The sequence below is a fragment of the Phyllopteryx taeniolatus genome, chromosome 4 (assembly GCF_024500385.1).
Source record: "Phyllopteryx taeniolatus isolate TA_2022b chromosome 4, UOR_Ptae_1.2, whole genome shotgun sequence".
Classification (NCBI taxonomy): domain Eukaryota; kingdom Metazoa; phylum Chordata; class Actinopteri; order Syngnathiformes; family Syngnathidae; genus Phyllopteryx; species Phyllopteryx taeniolatus.
The window spans coordinates 21,790,809-21,809,820 of NC_084505.1; the positions used below are offsets into that span (position 1 = coordinate 21,790,809).

Here is a 19,012-nt window from a genome sequence, read left to right on the forward strand (position 1 = left end):
GCAATTTGTAATCATAAACACTAACTGTATATGTAATAACTAACCGTATTAACTCACTGAAGGGAACACATCATATTTTTGGCATCAGCAAAGACGATTTATTCTTCAACAAACAAACATCAGAGACATCAAAACCATTTTTGGGGTGGGTTTGGTGATTTTTTATTTTTTTTTTTTAAGCCTTATCTTGATAAGGCTAAATAAAATTGAGACTTTTGATTTAATCTTTGACAAATATACCCTAAGCATTTTTTATGAAACATCGTAGACCAGTGGTTCTCAAACCTTTTACACCAAATACCATCCAAAAACACAGTATCGACCCCCTATTTTTGCATGAATTCCTCACTTTAATGTTTAAGGTTATCAAACAAATATAAATATCGGACAAATATAACAAGCGAACTTAAAATGCTGTTTTTAGAAGTTGATTTCATGTATTAAGAAGAAAAGAAAACTATTCAGAGTTACCTGGCCCTGTGTGAAAAAGTAAGTACCCCCCTTGTTAAATCATGAATTCATGTGGCTAATCACAATTCTTGGTTAATATTCACTGATCGCACCCAAGCCTGATATCCGTCAGACATGTTCAATCGAGAAATCACTTAAACAGAATTTGTCCCAACAAAATCAAGTCGGACAAAAATCTAGAAAAACTGCAATAAAATGACAATCCCCCCAAAATTCCAGAACAGTCGAGAAATAAAGTAATTGACGCCTATCAGTGTGGAAAAGGTTTACAAAAGCCATTTCTAAAGCTTGAGGATTCCAGCGAAACCATAGGGAGAGCCATAAACCTCACATGGAGAAAGTATGGAACAGTGGAGTGGCTGACGTCCAAAGATTACCCCAAGAGAACAGCAATGACTCATCCAGGAGGCCACAAAGGAACTCAGGACAACTTCTTTTCTTTTTTTAACCTGTCCTGTTAATGGCCATGCAGAATGGTGGATACGTGTGCCTTTTTGTGCCAGAACTGTTTTGCTGTGCAACAGCGGAGTTTGAAATACTTCCTCTGCTTACTTTTGAATTTTTTCAATCATTCAGCTTGTTATTGAAAATGCAGCCAGACAGAAAAGGATTTTAGAGGATAGACCGTGGGACAGAACAGACAAGGAGAATAATCGTTAGACAGTCTAGATATTTGACTACAAAGACATATAGTGTTCTTATTTGGGAATGGGGGGGCGGGGGCGGGGGGGGGGGGGCACCCAGTGAAGACATGAAATAACTAACCAATAGGACAAGATGAGACCGGACCACCAGCCGACACGCCAGATCACCCCCAGCCCCCACGTACCACTGCTGCCACCACCTCAGGAGAGCACGCGGGCCCCAACCACCAACAGGGCCCAACGCAGGAGCCAGCCAACTCAGGACAACTTCGAAAGAACTGCAACAATAAGGAAGAGACTGGGCAAAAATGACATAATGAACCGATAAGCTCATCTTACTTTTGCAAAAGAAAAACATCTGAATGATTCCCAAGACTTTTGAGAGAATATTATATGGACTGACAAGATTCAAGTTGAGCTTTTTGGAAGTTGGGTGTCTCGTTACATCTGGCGTAAATGTAGCACAGCATTGCAGAAAAGAAGAGTTTTTGACCAACAGTCAAACATGGTGGTTGAAGTTTGATGGTCTTGGGCTGCTTTGCTCCTTCAGGACTTGGACAACTTGCTGTGATTGATGGAACCAGGATTTCTCCTCTTTTAACAGAAAATCCTGAAGGAGACTGTTCGCCCATCAGTTTGTGACTTCAAGCTGAAGCGCGCTTGGGTTCTACAGCAGGATAACAATCCAAAACACACCAAGTCAACTTCTGAATGGCTTCAAAAAACAAAATGAAGGATTTGGAGTGGCCTATTCAAAGTCCGGACTTGAATTCCATACAAATGCAGTGGCGTGACCTTAAAAATGCCGTTCATGCTCGAAAACCCTCCACTTTTGCTGAATTCAAATTCAAAGAATTCTGCAAGAGTGGGACAAAATATCTCCACAGAGATGAGGATGGGCCAACCGGTTGTTAGGTTTAGGGAAACATTACTTTTTTACACATTTTTCTTTTCCTTAATAAATGAAATCATCATTTAAAAACAGCATTTTAAGTTCACTTGGGTTATATTTGTTTGACAATCTTTAGCATTAAAGTATTTGATAAATAAATAAATCTAAGTATTTGAGAAGGGAGCCATACTTTTCTTTTACAGCAATGTACTTCAGCTATAAAAATTACACAGAATGATTCAATTAAAATGTATTCCACACAACAAAGTGAAATAAAAATTGTACCTAAACAAACAGTTCTTGAAGATTCACTGCAAATGTATTTCACTTAAATGTTAAATACAACTGAACTGTACTTTTTTTTTTTATCACGTACCAGTTTGACAATCACTGTCATAGATTATTTAAAGTCTTCAACGAACCTAACGTACATGTTTAACATACTGTACATGTTCAATCATTGTGCTCTTTCACTTAGTATACTGTTGTTTGCATCTTTTTAATAACAGATGGGCTTGATAAATTATAAAAAAAAACAAAAAACAGCTATGTCCACATTTAATGCGGCCTGGTTATCCTTTTTTAAGGCAACAATAAGTTCATAAAGGTCCATAAAAGTGTCCAAATAGACCACAGTGGACCCATGTCAAGATTTATGGTGGACGTGTAAATGTTTTCCACAGTGAGGACAGTAGTGATGAACATCCCACAGGTCTGGAATCATGAAAGGAACCAGGCAGAAGCCACAAACCAATCTGGAAAAAAAATAAACCATGGTTAGTAAAAGGTAAGTAGATGTCAAGATGCTAAAGTGCTAATTACCCAGAAAAAGCCAGGATGCAGCACAAGGTGAAGGCACCCTTTCCGGGCATTTGTTTGATGTTTGTGACGACGTCGCGGCGGCAGTGTGGACACTGAACGTTGCCCGGAGAACCGAGCAGGTTGGCCATCGCCAAAGTTTGTTCTGATGCCGGCTGGGACACCACGGCTTCTGTTTGTAAACAAATATGTACACACAGGGAGTTTGTCTCGACAGAAAGTGACAGTGGGACCTCAAAGCTTAGCACTGGTTTGATTTCGGTAAGTTTCTACTTCATGTTTTTGTTCTCCTGATAAGACACCAGAGAACAGCTTTTTGTTAACAAAGGACCTTCAATTATTGGTGTTGTACAATTGAGTTGTTTTTGTTCAATCCTGTGACTAGTTTTATCCTGGTCGGTTCCCAATTCCTGGTTCCTTTGGACTGCCAGCTTTTTTTGTGAACAAAAGACTGCTGTGGAAATACTGCGACAGGTCTTTTTCTATGTTTAGTGTTCTTATTTTTAGCATTTTGGTTGTTTTATTTTTTTTTAACTTCCTGTTTATGTTGGCTTGATAAAACGCTGAGCTGGTAATACGGCCAACGTTTTGTGAACAAATGACTGATGAAGAGCCTCTGTGACTGTTGTGCATTTGAGTACGTAGAGCTGCTCCTGGTTTTAATCGCAGTAGGTTTTTACTTCCCATTGACTGACAGGCCTTTCAACCCAACAAAAACTGGAAGTCAAAAAACTATCCAAACAAAAAAATATAAGAGTAATAAACAAAACTCCAGCCACAAATTGAAAAGGCACCTGACGGTAATTAACAAAACGCTGATATACAGGCTGAGCATTCTATCAAGCCACCAAAAACAGGAAATCGGAACCTACCAACATAAAACCTGGTACATTTGAAGAGCCACATCAAAGTAATTTGTTGACAAATACCGGCTCTTCCTCTTCTTGAGCCGTCACCTTATTGTGGTGGAGGGGTTTGTGTGTCCAAATGATCCTAGGAGCTAAGTTGTCTGGGGGTTCACGCCCCTGGTAGGGTCACCCATGGCAAAAAGGTCCTAGGTGAGGGACGAGACAAAGCACGGCTCCCAAAACCCCTATGAAGAATACATTCAATGGATCTAGGTTTCCCTTTCCCGGACGCGGGTCACCGGGGTCCCCCCTCCGGAGCCAGGCCTGGAGTTGGGGCTCGAAGGCGAGTGCCTGGTGGCCGGGCCTGCACCCATGGGGCCCGGGCGGGCACAGCTCGAAAGGGTAACGTGGGTCCCCTTTCCCATGAGCTCACCACCTGTGGGAGGGGCCGTAGGGTTCTGGTGCAGTGTGAGCTGGGCGGTGGCCGAAGGCGGGGACCTTGGCGATCCGATCCCCAGCTACAGAAACTGGCTCTACGGACGTGGAATGTCACTTCTCTGGCAGGGAAGGAGCCTGAGCTGGTGTGTGAGGTCGAGAAGTTCAGACTAGAAATAGTGGACACCAAGGGTGAGGGATGCAGTCAAGCTGAAGAAGGAGTCCTATCGGGCCTTTTTGACCTGTGGGACTCCTGAGGCAGTTGATGGGTACCGGCTGGCATTGCCAGCAGTAAGTCAGACTCGTTTCCAGTGGGGGTTGGATTCTGCCAAAGCTGCCCTTTGTCACCGATTCTGTTCATAACTTTTATGGACAGAATTTCTAGGTGCAGCCAAGGCGTAGAGGGTGTTTGGTGGCCTCAGTATTGCATCTTTGCTTTTTGCAGATGTCGTCGTTCTGTTGGCTCTATCAAGCCGTGATCTCCAAGTCTCACTGGAGTGGTTCGCAGCAGTGTGAAGCGGCTGGGATGGGAATCAGCACCTCCAAATCTGAGACCATGGTCCTCAGTCGGAAAAGGGTGGCATGCCCTCTCCAGGTTGGAGATGAGATCCTACCTCAAGTGGAGGAGTTTAAATATCTTGGGGTCTTGTTCACAAGTGAGGGAAGAATGGAACGAGGGATTGACAGGCGGATCGGTGCAGCGTCTGCAGTGATGCGGACTTTGTATCGGTCTGTTGTGGTGAAGAAGGAGCTAAGCCGAAAGGCGAAGCTCTCGATTTACGTTACGTGGATGGATGGATGGATGAATAACGGATCTGGCCGAGAGTCAAAAGAGCAGAACAAAAACAGTAAGTTGAAACTTATCCAACTAAAACCAATAACCGGGAACCAGTTTTTGTTGTTCAGATCCGACTCTCAGCCGGAGCTCGTATTGACCAGCTTTTTGTGAACAAAGCACTTTGATTGGCATCTTCTGTGATACATGTTGTTAATTTGAGTTGCGTCTGTTAAGTTACGTTATCTCTGTTAATGTTTTTACTCAGGTAAGTTTATACTTCCCTTTGGCTCGATAGGATTCTCAGCTGTAGCTGGTATCGACCAGCTTTTTGTGAACAAAACACTTTGTTGTGGACCTACTGTGACTAGTGTCGTGCAATAGCGTTGTTTCTGGTCAGTGCTGGTTTTATTGTGTTTAGGTTCTGTTAATGCTGCACTGTCAGCCGAAAAATGTCAGCTTTTTGTGAACGAAGGACTTTGAAGTGGATCTATTATGACTTTTCTACTTCCTGCTCCTGTTCCTGAAGGAGATCAGCTTTTTGTGAACACAATTCTTTGATGTACGGTCGAACTTCTGTGACTGGTGTTGGCCATATGAGCGCTTTTATTGCTTTTACTTTGCTATCTTTCCACTTCCTGTTTCAGTCGGATCGACCAACTTTTTGTGATCAACGGATTTTGATGTTCAGTTGATCTCCTGTGACTGAACTTGGAGGTATGACTGTATTCGATTTGTTGCATACCCAACGGGGTTAGATGAATGCTGACTGGAGAAGTCTGCGGGGGACTGAAGATAGTTGGCATCAAGACAGGAAACGGATCTGGACACACAATAGGAGATGCGAGCCACTTTTAAAGCCTACTTCTAGTTTATTTTAGCCTATGGATGCTTCAACCGTGATCTTACTGGTCTCTTGGTAGGGAGGCGGGTTTACAGAGTGGGAAATGGAAGCGTAATAAGAAGGCGGAGGGCAAACGTCACACCCTTCCACAGCAACAGCAGAAGACGGCGATGTGGCCTCGTCGTACGTCGGAGGGTCCATCAGCGTATCTTAAATACAAACATTTTTTTAAAAAGCTGCTGACAAGACAATGTAGACAAATTAGCAATCAGGATGTATTTCATCAAATTCGCCCACGTGTAATGAAAAAAACAAACAAAACTAAAAATCTTCATAAGCCAGCTCCACCCACCTTTTTAGTATACGTGCCTAAATAACCCTTCCAGAAAAACCAGTAATGTTTTTTGAATAATGAAAATAGCACTCTGGAGACTTTATAAAAAACATTTAGTCATAACATAACAAAACAGAATGTAAAGAATTAAAGAGTGATGTCATCAGAAGACATGACATCAGCTTGGACACTTACACAGAAGACGCCGCTGTACATCGCCGTGTCTCCTGATGACACAGGGCCAATTAATACCGTTCTTAACTCGATTTGAGATATTACGATGTTTTAGATATGAAACCATTGATGGCAGTGAATTTTCGACAGCTCAACCAGGACAAAACAGAGGTTTTAGAAGGCAAGAGAGAAAACGTTTTATCAAAACTACAAGATTTCAAGAACCTGGGTGTCATTTTTTACTCTGATCTTAATTTTATTTCACACATCAAGGACGTATTTCGTACATTTTGACAAAACTGTTCCAATTATTCATGTGCTTTCTCAAGCATGTAATTCCGTTTTGGATTATAATGTTCTAGAAGATTATGTAGGAATTCTGTGGGATCTTTTAGAATACTGCAAAAGACTGTTTCCTTATGATCAAAATATTTTAAAATCTAACATATAAAAATTGTTTTACAAATATCTCATCAACTATTTTTCTTGTGCCATTTCCAATCATTCATCCAATCCAATCAACTCACAAAAATTCACCTTAAGTCTAAATTTGGCCGGGCTATAAATAGTTATGTTCTTGTTTTTTTTAAAGCGAATATCAAAATAATACAACATAATGTAGTGTATGTCTAAATGTCTATGTGATGTGTGCAATACACTCTCTTAAAACTGCTGGGTTAAAAGTAACCCAAATTGGGTGAAATAGCTAACCCAGCGCTGGGTCCAAAAAGCGACGAGTCAATGCTAGGTTAGCTCATACCCAGCGCATTGGGTTGAGGATTTGACTTGACGCGTTGGGTCAAGGTTCTGACCCAACAAGGGGTGAAAACTACCCAGAGTCATGAGTTAATGGGTTACTAGGTTATCAGTATAACTGGTCAAATAAATTATTTATTTATTATTAACAACATTTTCTAAGACTCTTATATTACATTTACTCCAACTTCAGCAAATTGTAATTTGATATAAATTACTATTAAATGATGAAACACCAAAATACTCTTCCAAATATTCTTTTATTGGTTATTAAATATAGTTTGTCACTACACAAAACAGTGTAAAACAATATTTTAGAAATATTAATTAAAAAAAAATATATATATAGTTATTTAAAAACGTTTTATGGTGTCTGTCTGGTAAATCTTAGCGCAATATAAACGTTTCAGCAGTAGCTCCTTACCATTACCAGTGTTCGCCAAAATGTTAGCGCTTGCTAACTTAGCTTAGTTCACAACACAGCCTGACTGACGACACGGTACCACACTCTTTAGCTAAAGACTTTACAAAGCAGCTTTTTAATCATTTTCTTTTCAGACCCCACAGTCGTTTTTTTTTTTTTTTTTTGCGGTGTGCAAAGGAAAACCTGGGATAAGAAAATATGTGGGCTGAAGACAAATTTAAACTGTTATGAAAAAACATGGCACCATTGGTGAAAAAGTTAATCATACAGACCAATAAATCCCAACAGAAATGTACTTCACACACTGTTCCCCAATCAAGTTAGCGAGAGTAAAACGAGAACAAAAAAACCGCCTCTGGTCAGCAGGTGATGTGAAGTAAGCTAAATCTAGAGTTAAGATAACCACAGCCTTAACTACGACACAACTAGTTGGGTATAACATTAACTTTTCAAACACAGATATAATAAGTTTTGAAAATGTTTAACTTCATTCCTCTGGGGCTGGAGAAGGGGTTGCTGTGTCCATAATGTCAACCAGCTTCAGCTCTTTACCAAAAACCAATACTCGACCCGATCTGCTGGGTCAAAATAATGAACCCAACCTTGGGTAAAAGTAACCCAATCCGCTCAAAATCCACCACTACCCGGCGAGTAGGTTAGGAAAAGAACCCAGCATTTTTGCGTGTGCAAGAGCAGCAGCCTTACCTTGAACAAAGACGCGAGCTGGACTGCGAGGTTGCGACGTGCAAGTTGGCAGTGATGGCTGCAAAATCAAAGCAACCAGTTTCATGAGCTCAATCCAAAAATACTTCCGCATACTTGGAGCCTATAATTATATTTTACTTACAGTATATAGGTCATGTGTAGATTGTATAATCACTCAAAGTAAGCCCTTCAATCAAAGCAAAATATTTGACTGCTAGCGCTTTCACAGAATGGCACGCAAGCATAAACTAAAAACATTTCTATTTTGTGAGTCGAATCATAGCAATAAAGTTACAGACCTGATTGACTCACTCCAATCAGCAGTTTATTCTCATTATAATGCAACACAATTTGATTCACTCAAATTGCAATATGATACAATATATTCCAATTGTGGTGCGATAAGATTTGATACACTCAAATTATGACGCAATGTGATACAATTCACATTGACACGATTTGACTCACTCAGATTATGATGCAAAACCATGTGATTCACTCCTATTATGATGCGAGTCACAATTAAAATATGATACAATACCTTTTACATGAGTTGCATTGATATGATTTGATTCACTCCAACTGCAATACGATACAGTTCACTCCAAATACGATATGATTAATTTATGATTTGATTCACTCCTATTATTATGAGTCAATACAATTACAATGAGATTCGATTGACTCCAATAACAATGCAATGTGATAAGATTAATTCCAATTACGATGCAGTGTGATACACTTCATATAACTCAACCATGATAAGATTCACTGTGATTACAGTGCAACCGATTTGATTCGCAATACGATTTGATTTACTCCAATTGCGATACGATTAATTCCAGTTACGATGCTATACAACCCAATCCAATCACGTTGTGTTACGATTCGATTCACCGCAATTACAATTTCATTCATCACAATACAATCCACCAAAAATGAAATTTGATTTGATTCACTCCAGTTATGATATGATTCACTCCAACTTTGACGTAATACAATTGGTTCTAATAACAATGTAGTATGATGCGATTTACAATGCTATTCACCCCAGTTATAATGATGTCATGCAACTGTCTCCAATCAAGGAGGGATTCACTCCAATTAGGAGGCTGTATGATCCATCCTAATTAGGAGATGATTTACTCCAATTATGATACAAGATGTTCAACTCCAATTTCGATTCGAGTCAGTCCAAATGTAATACGATATGATTTGATTCACATTGATTACGATACAATAGAATTTGACTTACTCCAATGATGATACGACTGACTCTTCCAATAACAATGCAATGTGTTGTTGTCAGGTAGGCGGGTGTGCGGGATATACTCAAAAAATAAAAAAAGGCAAACAAGGCACATGGAAAACTCAAAATACAAACATAAGGAACAGATTCACCTCGACAGGAAACAGGACGCATGATGTCAACAACAATGAACCCACACAGATTCAAAGAAACCAGGGAACTAAATACAAACAAATTGATGCGACAACGAGGCACACCTGGACAAGACACGAGCGGTTGATTGGTTGACAAAAGGAACAGGGCTGAAGCGAAGAAGTGGAGACGAAAACCTAACGAGTAGACGAGACATGAACAAGGGACACAGAAAAAACATGTCTTCACATGAAACCAAAGTAAATCGAATTGCAATAAAGTCAACAAAAACACCTGTCATGACAAATGCGATATGATTGAATTCATTTGCAATATGCTTCACTTCAATTATTGATCGATTTGAGTCACAACGATTATGGCGCAATATGTTTTTGAATCACTCCAATTACGAAGCAATATACATTGATTCACTCGAATTATGATACAATATTCTCCATTATTAATACGACACGATTGACTCCTGCTACAATGAAATACGACCTCATCCGGTTACAATGCAATGTTTGTGGTGGTCATAAAATCTTCCCAACGCGGTCTCGAAGCGTCTTAACAATCGCGGGGACTTGACCTCTTTTCGACACGACAGGCGGATGAACTCAACTTGACACACTTCAAGAACATCTGGGATCGGGGGGGAGGAGAAAACGAGTTCATGACAGGTTTTTGGCAGGTGAAGTTGCGAAACGACGTAACGATCGAGCGATGTATAGTCAGTATGTACCTTACGCACAAAGCCCGTCACAATAGGAACATTGGGAATCAAAGTCTTCAGTTGGTCACGTGCTAACGCAGGTCACAGAATTGATGTTGCTAGCTATCAAGTCAGCATTTTTGCTGTTGCGTCTTACAGTGGCAAGTTGTGTAAAATACAACTCAAACAGCTGCAAATCTTTGAGGGAACTCGTGGATTCATTTGCCAATTACGCTACATTAATTAATGGACTTATGTAACACTCTGAGAACCTGTTTGTACTACATCATCATTTGATGTCACGATTGACGGATGAACCCTTTTCGGGTGTGGCGCATTCTGTACAGTTAGCACAGATACTATAAATATTTTGTTTTAAATCCAAATACAACATATAAGAGTTGTATGGGATTTTGGTTTTTTTCCAATACAAAAACAACTTAATTGTGACAATAATAAGAAAGGACGGCCAGTGGAGAATAAAACATTTGTCTTGGTTGTTTTGCAGAGTTGACAGCTTTGAGGAAAAAGTACAATAAAAGGTAAAAAAAAAAAATTCTTAAAAATGTACGTAATGAAAGCTGCTAATCGAAATGATTCAATAAGAACAACAATCAGTCATTTAGAATGAAAACAAAGAACAAATGATTAATAAAAGGCATAAGGATCGGACGCATTGTGATAACGACAACAATCTTATTGTATCTTACAGTGATATATGATGAAATGATATGATAAAATTGTGAAATATATTATAGAAGTTATCATTTATTTGCTCAGCTTGCATTAGTATTATGGACGATTTTAGATGTGTCGCCTTCAAAAAGATGACTCAGCATCATCCGATGGAAGGGCGCCTGGACCAAGGACGTGATCGGATGTGGTCGGGTCGTGGCAGGTGTTGGTCCAATGTTTTGTGTGGTGTGTGTGTGTGTGGTTGAAAAAGTGCGCTGTGGTCTGACAAGACCACATTTCAGATTGTTTTGGGAAATTATGGAAGTCCAGTCTTCCGGGCCAAAGAGGAGAAAGGACCATCCAGATTGTTATAAGCACAAAGTTCAAGAGACAGCATCTGTGATGGTGGTATGGGGGTGTGTTAGCGCCCATGGCGTAGCCAACTTGCACATCTGGGAGGGCAGCAATAATGCTGAAATGTACATACAGGTTTTGGAGCAACAGGCTGCCATCCAGGCAACATCTTTTTCAGCGACGTCCCTATTTGATTTCAGCAAGACAATGCCAAGCCACATTCTGCATGTGTTCCAATAGTGTGGCTTTGTAGTAAAAGAGTGCGAGACCGGCGTGCCAGCAGTCCAGTCCTCGTTGAAAACGCGTGGCCCATCATGAAGCGCAAAATACGACAACAGAGACTAAAGAGCAACTGAAATTGAACATCAAGCCAGAATGAGAAATAATTCCATCTGCACAGCTTCAATAAGTTCCCAAATGCTTACTGAATGTTGTTACAAGGAAAGGTGCTGTAACACACTGGGAAACATGACTCTGTCCCAGCTTGTTTGGAGCATGTTGCAGGCATCAAATTCAAAATGGGTGAATATTTAGAGGAGAAAAAAAAACTGAACATTCAAGTCCAAGGTGAGCTATTTTTGTGGGGGTTTCTCAATACATTAAATATGTTTGAAGGTAAACGCTGAAAACGCGTATAGCACTGAACTATTGAGATATACTGCAGTTTAAAATTCTTTTTCACCATTTCAGCTGTCTGGATTTTTGGGGCGGGGCTAAAAAGCAGGCTGGGGCGTATACCTTCTCGCATGAGTCCCCTCCCCCACTATATAAACACCAAGCGGCCTTATTCCACGCAGTGGCCATTTGATGTAATTGCCATTTCCTTATTCATAAGAAATTGACCCATTATTACCAGTATAGCGTCCAGTTGGGCATCAACCTATGCCTCCAACTCATCTTTCCTGAAGTGCAATGTGTTTTGTGTTACCGCAATTTCTCGTGTTTAATGCACACCCATGTATAATACGCACCCCCAAAGATGACCTCAAAATTCTGGAAAATCTTTCTAACTATGTATAATGCATGAGTTTGCTTCTACCCATATGATCAAAACATAAAGTGTTATCTGTATTGTGTTAGTTGTTTTTTTTTTCTTCAAGAAATTATTCTGAAGTTAAGCACTTGGTTTGAACACTTAATCCTTTTTTTCTATTTACTTGCTCTTATTTTGAAATTCACAGCCCTACCTTTATTTAGTAAATTAGAAAACACACCGTTGTGCTCATATGTTTGATTACCCAGGCAGAATTTGTAAGAATATATAATATATATAGTATAATTCTTGAAAGAAAATATGAAGGACCAGGCGAAACACATTTCATTTTATTTTAATGTGATTCAATTTAAACACTCAAGCATTTCAGGAAAGCATTATCCTTAAACAAAACATAACCATGAAGAAATTAATGATGGTTGTTGTTCAGTCAGTCATATTTAAAAAAAAAAAAAAAACAATATTTCACAAATTCTGCCAGGGTATGTAAACTTATGAGCACAACTACATATATGCAGTCGTACGTACCTCTGTCATATTGGAATGAAAGTGGAGGCTACACCTTTCTCATCACCACTAGATGGCGACATACATTGATAAAATGTGAACGTTTTTTTCCATTTGCCCCTATACCCATGTATAATGAGTACTATTGACTTTTGAAAACATTTTGTGGGGGAAAAAAATGCGCATTATATCCGATAAATTACAGGATTTGGGCTACAGTTTATTCTCTGTGGTGTGACACCATGCGTGGCACGTAGGGAGGCAGCGACGAAGCGGATAGGATCCGCCGCCCCGGCGGCCACTTGCCAACCCGCCAGCGGCTAGAGTAGCTGCCGGAGGTCTGTCACCACGACGTTAGGGCCCTCACCCTACCATGTGTCTTATCTACTAATGGTCTTACCAACTGATGAGGAGGAGATCTTATATGTACACAGTTGTCACCTGCGATGTCGCGGGGCGAGGAGGAGAAAGAAAATCATCCAGGGGGCCCGTTGTGCGTCGCACTGCTGCGGCCGCTTATGGTGCACCCTTGGCAGCCGCAGCAGTGCTGCATTTGGCTGAATTTCAACGGAGGCAATTTAATATTGAAAATGTATTCATTCAATACATTTTCTGATTGTTTTTACAAAAAATATTTCTCAAAAATATTTTTCAATGATTTATTAATTAATAAAATTTTACGTAAACAGTTTTTGATATGTTCGGCCTTTCAAAATATTGAAATGTAGTTTATCTTCTGACAATGTTAACTTTAAAAAAAAACAAAAAAACATTATACTACACTGAATAAAAGAACTTTTTTTCCACATGATTTTTACAAACAAACAAAATACATCGACTTGTCATCTTGTGTTTAAAAAGTTTAAACTGAAGCTGTGCACAATTAATGTATTTTGCGGGGAGAATATTTCAATAATAATAATGATTTTAGCAATATTACAAATGACATTTTTCATTAAACAATTGCTTTTTTCTTTCTTTTTTTTGGTTACTGCAAAAAAAAAAAAAAAAACCCTGTCAGTTTACAAACATGGTTTTCGGAGGTTTATTAATGTAACTTTTTAATGAAAAACAGATTTGAATGCGTTTCGAACATCTGTTGCACTCAAAGTTCCACTGTAAAGTTGTCTTTATGCAAACAGATGTAAATAGCGTTGAACGAGGAGGTTGAGGTTTACGTACCCGCCACTGGTTGATGGATGAAGACTCGAGACGTGTTGTTGCTGGTGACGGTGGACGTCCTCAAGACGGGAAATGGATCCGGCTGGAGAGTTACTGCAAAACAGCGACTCACGTATTTTATGACCCATTCCAAATTTTAAAAAAAAGCTAAAATTGAATTGATGTAGGCGGCACGGTGGCCGACTGGTTAGAGCGTCAGCCTCACAGTTCTGAGGTGCGGGGTTCAATCCCCGTCCCCGCCTGTGTGGAGTTTGCATGTTCTCCCCGTGCCTGCGTGGGTTTTCTCCGGGCACTCCGGTTTCCTCCCACATCCCAAAAACATGCATTCATTGGAGACTCTAAAATTGCCCGTAGGCATGACTGTGAGTGCGAATGGTTGTTAGTTTCTATGTGCCCTGCGATTGGCTGGCAACCAGTTCAGGGTGTACCCCGCCTCCTGCCCGATGACAGCTGGGATAGGCTCCAGCACGCCCGCGACCCTAGTGAGGAGAAGCGGCTCAGAAAATGGATGGATGGATGGATGAATTGATGTATTTTGGGGATGTAAGAATAAAGAGAAAATGACAACTTTTGAAACACACTCGTACTACAAGTAGCATGACAACGTTTTTCTTTGTTTGAGGGATTTGGAGACTGTTAAAATAACGAAGTTTATGGCCTCCCCAAGAATAAATACAGACCTATGAGTTTAAGTTGTTGCATGAACACCATTTTACCATTTGCAATATTTTGTAAAAAAAAAAAAAAAAAAAAAATGTAAACTTGAATTCATTCTCTGAAAATTTCAAGTTTTTCAAAATATGTTTTCAAAAAGTCATCATTTTACAAAAAAGGAAATCTTAATCCCTTTAGTTTCATCTTATTTCAGTGTAATATTACAGTTTAACACTTTTTCAGAACAATGACGTTTTACTATTTTTTAAAGGAAAAATGTATAATTTCAAAAATGTCATTTTTTAATACATTTACATTTTTTTGAGATTATATTAAAAGTCATTTTTTTCAGATTTTTGCACGTTCAATGAGTTAAGCATACATTTTGGTAAAATGATTACTTTTTGGTAAAATAACAAAATATACACTTACAATATTACATAACAAAACAAGAAAATGAAGACATGAAGGAGTGATTGAGGGTTAATATTATCAGATTTGTTGATTCTCAGAAAAATTCCACTCTTTAAAAGTGTTACTGAAAGTTATTTTTGTAAGATAAAGTTTTAAAAAAAGAAAACAAAATCAACAAATTGATTTTGTTTTATAAAATCGAGATTTTTTTGAGGTACGTTTTTCCAGAAAAAATGATTTTGAACTCCGAATTTGTGCAACTTTTGGGGCGCTCGTGTTTGGAATTAATTATGCTTTTTAATAAAATGAGGTAGAGATTTACACACCCACTGTTGATTGATGGCTGGAGACTTGAGACGTGTAGGTGGTCCTCACAGTGGGCGTCCGCAACACAGAAAATGGGTCCGGTTGGGCAATTCCTGCAAAAGAACGACTCGCTCAGTTTACAACGCATTGGACATTTTTGTAAAAGTTGAAATGAAATTGATGCATTTGAGAAAATGTACACTTTTTCGAAGCAAAGTTACAAATAAAATGTTTTGTCATTTTCACGAAAAAAAAAATCGTCATTTTAGGAAAAAGTAAACCTGTCAGATTTAAAATTGTACAATTTTTGTATGTGCCCTGCGATTGGCTGGCAACCAGTCGAGGGTGTACCCCGCCTCCTGCCCGATGTTAGCTGGGCACGCCTGCGACCCGCGTGAGGAGAAGCGGCTCAGAAAATGGATGGATGGATATTAACAAGGAATTTGGGAGATTAGGGAAATGTTTTAATAAGAACGTGTGTTCTTGCAAAATCTAAATAAAAATTACCTTAAAAGTTTACAAATATCACCTAAAACCACTTTAAATCAAGTTCATTCTCAGAAAATTGTAACTTTAAAAAAAAAACTTTTTGCAAAATGACAACTTCTGTCCCATCATTTTGTTAACAAAAAAGTCATTGTTATACAAGAATATAAATGTTAATCTCTTCAATTTTCACTTTGTAAAATAGTACAAATAAATGTTTTCTTCAAATGAGTATTCTGATTATTTGTACAAAATATTTACCGTAGTATGAACTTTTAATTAGGGATGGGACTATGATGCAATAATTGTGATTAATTAATTACCAAATGAATGTAAATTGTTAAAAAACATTTTTGGATGGATTTTAATTGCATTTTGTGTTCCAAACAACACGGAACCTTTGTCACTGCATGATATCCTGGTACACCGATTAGTGTGTGTGGTGTGTGTGGTGTGTGTGGAAAAAGTACACTTGTACAACCCCAATTCCAATGAAGTTGGGACGTTGTGTTAAACATAAATCAAAACAGAATACAATGATTTGCAATTCATGTTCAACCTATATTTAATCGAATACACTACAAAGACAAGAGATTTAATGTTCTAACTGATAAACTTGATTGTTTTGAGCAAATAATCATGAACTTAGAATTTTACGGCTGCAACACGTTCCAAAAAAGCTGGGACAGGCTCACGTTTATCACTGTGTTTGTTACATCACCTTTTCTTTTAACAACATTCAATAAACGTTTGGGAACTGAGGACACTCATTGTTGGAGCTTTGTAGGTGGAATTCTTTCCCATTCTTGCTTGATGTGCAGCTTCAGCTGTTCAAAGGTCCGGGGTCTCCGTTGTCGTATTTTACGCTTCATAATGCGCCACACATTTTCAATGGGAGACAGGTCTGGACTGCAGGCAGGTCAGTCTAGTACCCGCACTCTTTTATTACCAAGCCACGCTGTTCTAACACGTGCAGAATGTGGTTTGGCATTGTCTTGCTGAAATAAGCAGGGGCGTCCAAGAAAAAGACCTTGCTTGGATGGCAGCATATGTTTCTCCAAAACCTGGATGTACCGTTGCACTCATGGATGTAGCGCCAAACTGTATTTAATGAGATTGGTTTTCTGAAGTGTTCCCGAGCCCATCTGGTGATATCCTTTACACATTGATGTCGGTTTTTGATGCAATGCCGCCTGAGGGATCAAAGGTCACGGGCATTCAATGTTGGTTTTCGTGATTTCTCCAGATTCTCTGAACCTTTAGATGATATGATGGACCGTAGATGATGAAATCCCTCAATTCCTTGCCATTGTACGTTGAGGAACATTGTCCTTAAACTGTTGGACTATTTTCTCACGCACTTGTTCACAAAGAGGTGAACCTCGCCCCATCTTTGCTTGTGAATGACTGAGCAATTCAGGGAAGCTCCTTTTCTACCCACCTGTTCCCGATGAGCCTGTTCACCTGTGGGATGTTCCAAACAGGTGTTTGATGAGCATTCCTCAACTTTCTCAGTCTTTTTTGCCACCTGTCCCAGCTTTTTGGAACGTGTACACAATGTATTATATTTAGTTTTAATGTAATAATAACAACCTTTTTATAATGTAATATGTGGTCATCGTCTTTTTGAGATGTCGGCTTACTTGTGCCTTCATAGGGCGGCGGTCTCACGAAGGAAACCTGATAAAACGGTGACGCGGGAGCGTGAAAATTTGGCAGTTGGTGCCAAGTGGCTTCTTCGTACGAAGGCGGGTCCATCGGCGTGAAGATCGCTCAAGCGGGAAGCTGCGGAGAGAAACATGATTACAATTACCGTGAATACCGTGTGTACCGACCGTCTCCGGGGTCGGTAGGTGTGTTTGTATGAGGCAGCCCACCGCCACACTGGAAAATAATGACACCGACGTAACTCCAGGGGGCGTGTCAACCTGGGTTTAGCATGTGTGCAGTTAGCATTCTCATAAGTACGCAATATTTGCTTTTAGTTTCACTTGTTCGTCCGAGCAGCTCTTTTGTTGTTGTTGTTGTTTTTTTTCTCTCTTTTTCATTCACAGTCATAACAGCCCTCAGAAGGAAGTCATGACGACAATGAGTTTGACACTCCTGCTTTTCATGGATAAACATGACAATTTGGCAGAAAACTGTGCTATTACTTTTCTCGGAAATCAGCCACACTAAAAGTTACACATTTTAGTTCTTCTATGGGTTTTTTTCCCTTCCTACTTCTGAACCCTTACATACAGAAAAGTGAAAATTTGGCAAAACTCGAGTAAACAACATCGGCTTCTGAAGTTCTTTGGCCTGATGCAAATTCTCAAAAGCTCTCACGTCGATACGCTCACAGATTCAACATTGCGATGGTTGAGATTTAAGAGCGCCAGTCTTACCTTGGTCAAATGAGGAAGCCAATTGAGCGCAATCGTGCCAGGACAAATCTTGGCGTCACATCGCAGGGGAGAGCCTGTTGGACCTGTCGCCTCTGAAATGCCAGAGAGACGGAGATCTAAAATTAAGTACATCTAAAAAAAAACAGCATGATAAAATAAATGAATAAATAGACAATCACATCTAAAAACACATAAACACAAGATAATATAAAATCCCTTAATAAATGAATGACTAAAAATAGATATACAAAATAAAAGGAATAGAAATAAAAAGATGAATACATTCAGGAAAAGAAAACAAAATCATAGACGACGTCGCATAAAAAGCCTGCCAGCAAAAGTGCGTTTTAAGAAGTCATTGAAAAGATGCCGCCAAATTTGCGGGGCTCACATCAGCGCATTGCTTGGATTGAAAAAAATAAATAACAGCTTTGTTTGTTTGTTTGTTTGTTTGTTTGTTTGTGTACTGTACAACAATTTGCTCACTCAATGCAAGAAAAAACACAATAGCAATTCTCAAAGTGAAACATGGTGTTTCTCTTTGAATTCATGTCAAAGGGATGTTATAGAATGAAATTTGAATTTCAATAGCTTGCAAAATCAAATGAAAAATACCTTCGATGAATAAAGAAGTCGGAAAACAGTCCTTAAGAAATAGTAAATCAGTAAATTATTATATTTCACACAGGAATAAATTAATGGGCAGTTTATTTAAGTATTTCACATTTTAGTTCATTAATTCGTAATATTACAAAATACATTGGTCATCTATTGAAGTTCCTCTCTTTATTTAACTTTGGCACTTTTTTTCCGTTTAGTACCTTTGAATATGTATTTTG

The 19,012-nt window shown here is 39.2% G+C and overlaps 1 protein-coding gene across 2 annotated transcripts; it reads right to left on the reverse strand.

Annotated features, from left to right (window-relative positions):
* Positions 1-73: 73 nt before the first annotated feature.
* Positions 74-18,875, reverse strand: LOC133476760 (lipopolysaccharide-induced tumor necrosis factor-alpha factor homolog). Of its 2 annotated transcripts, XM_061770586.1 has the most exons (8): positions 18,174-18,875; positions 17,430-17,571; positions 15,321-15,413; positions 13,927-14,019; positions 5,794-5,937; positions 5,630-5,707; positions 2,830-2,998; positions 74-2,762 (listed from the first exon to the last, which is right to left on the reverse strand). In XM_061770586.1, exons 2-8 carry the CDS (start codon positions 17,542-17,544, stop codon positions 2,654-2,656), a joined length of 801 nt encoding a protein of 266 aa, XP_061626570.1. In that variant the 5' UTR covers positions 17,545-17,571; positions 18,174-18,875; the 3' UTR covers positions 74-2,653. The 2 variants fall into 2 exon arrangements, with proteins under 2 accessions (XP_061626570.1, XP_061626571.1); XM_061770587.1 differs by lacking the exons at positions 13,927-14,019; positions 15,321-15,413; positions 17,430-17,571; positions 18,174-18,875 and adding exons at positions 8,122-8,179; positions 9,377-13,909.
* Between the last annotated feature and the right edge of the window lie 137 nt (positions 18,876-19,012).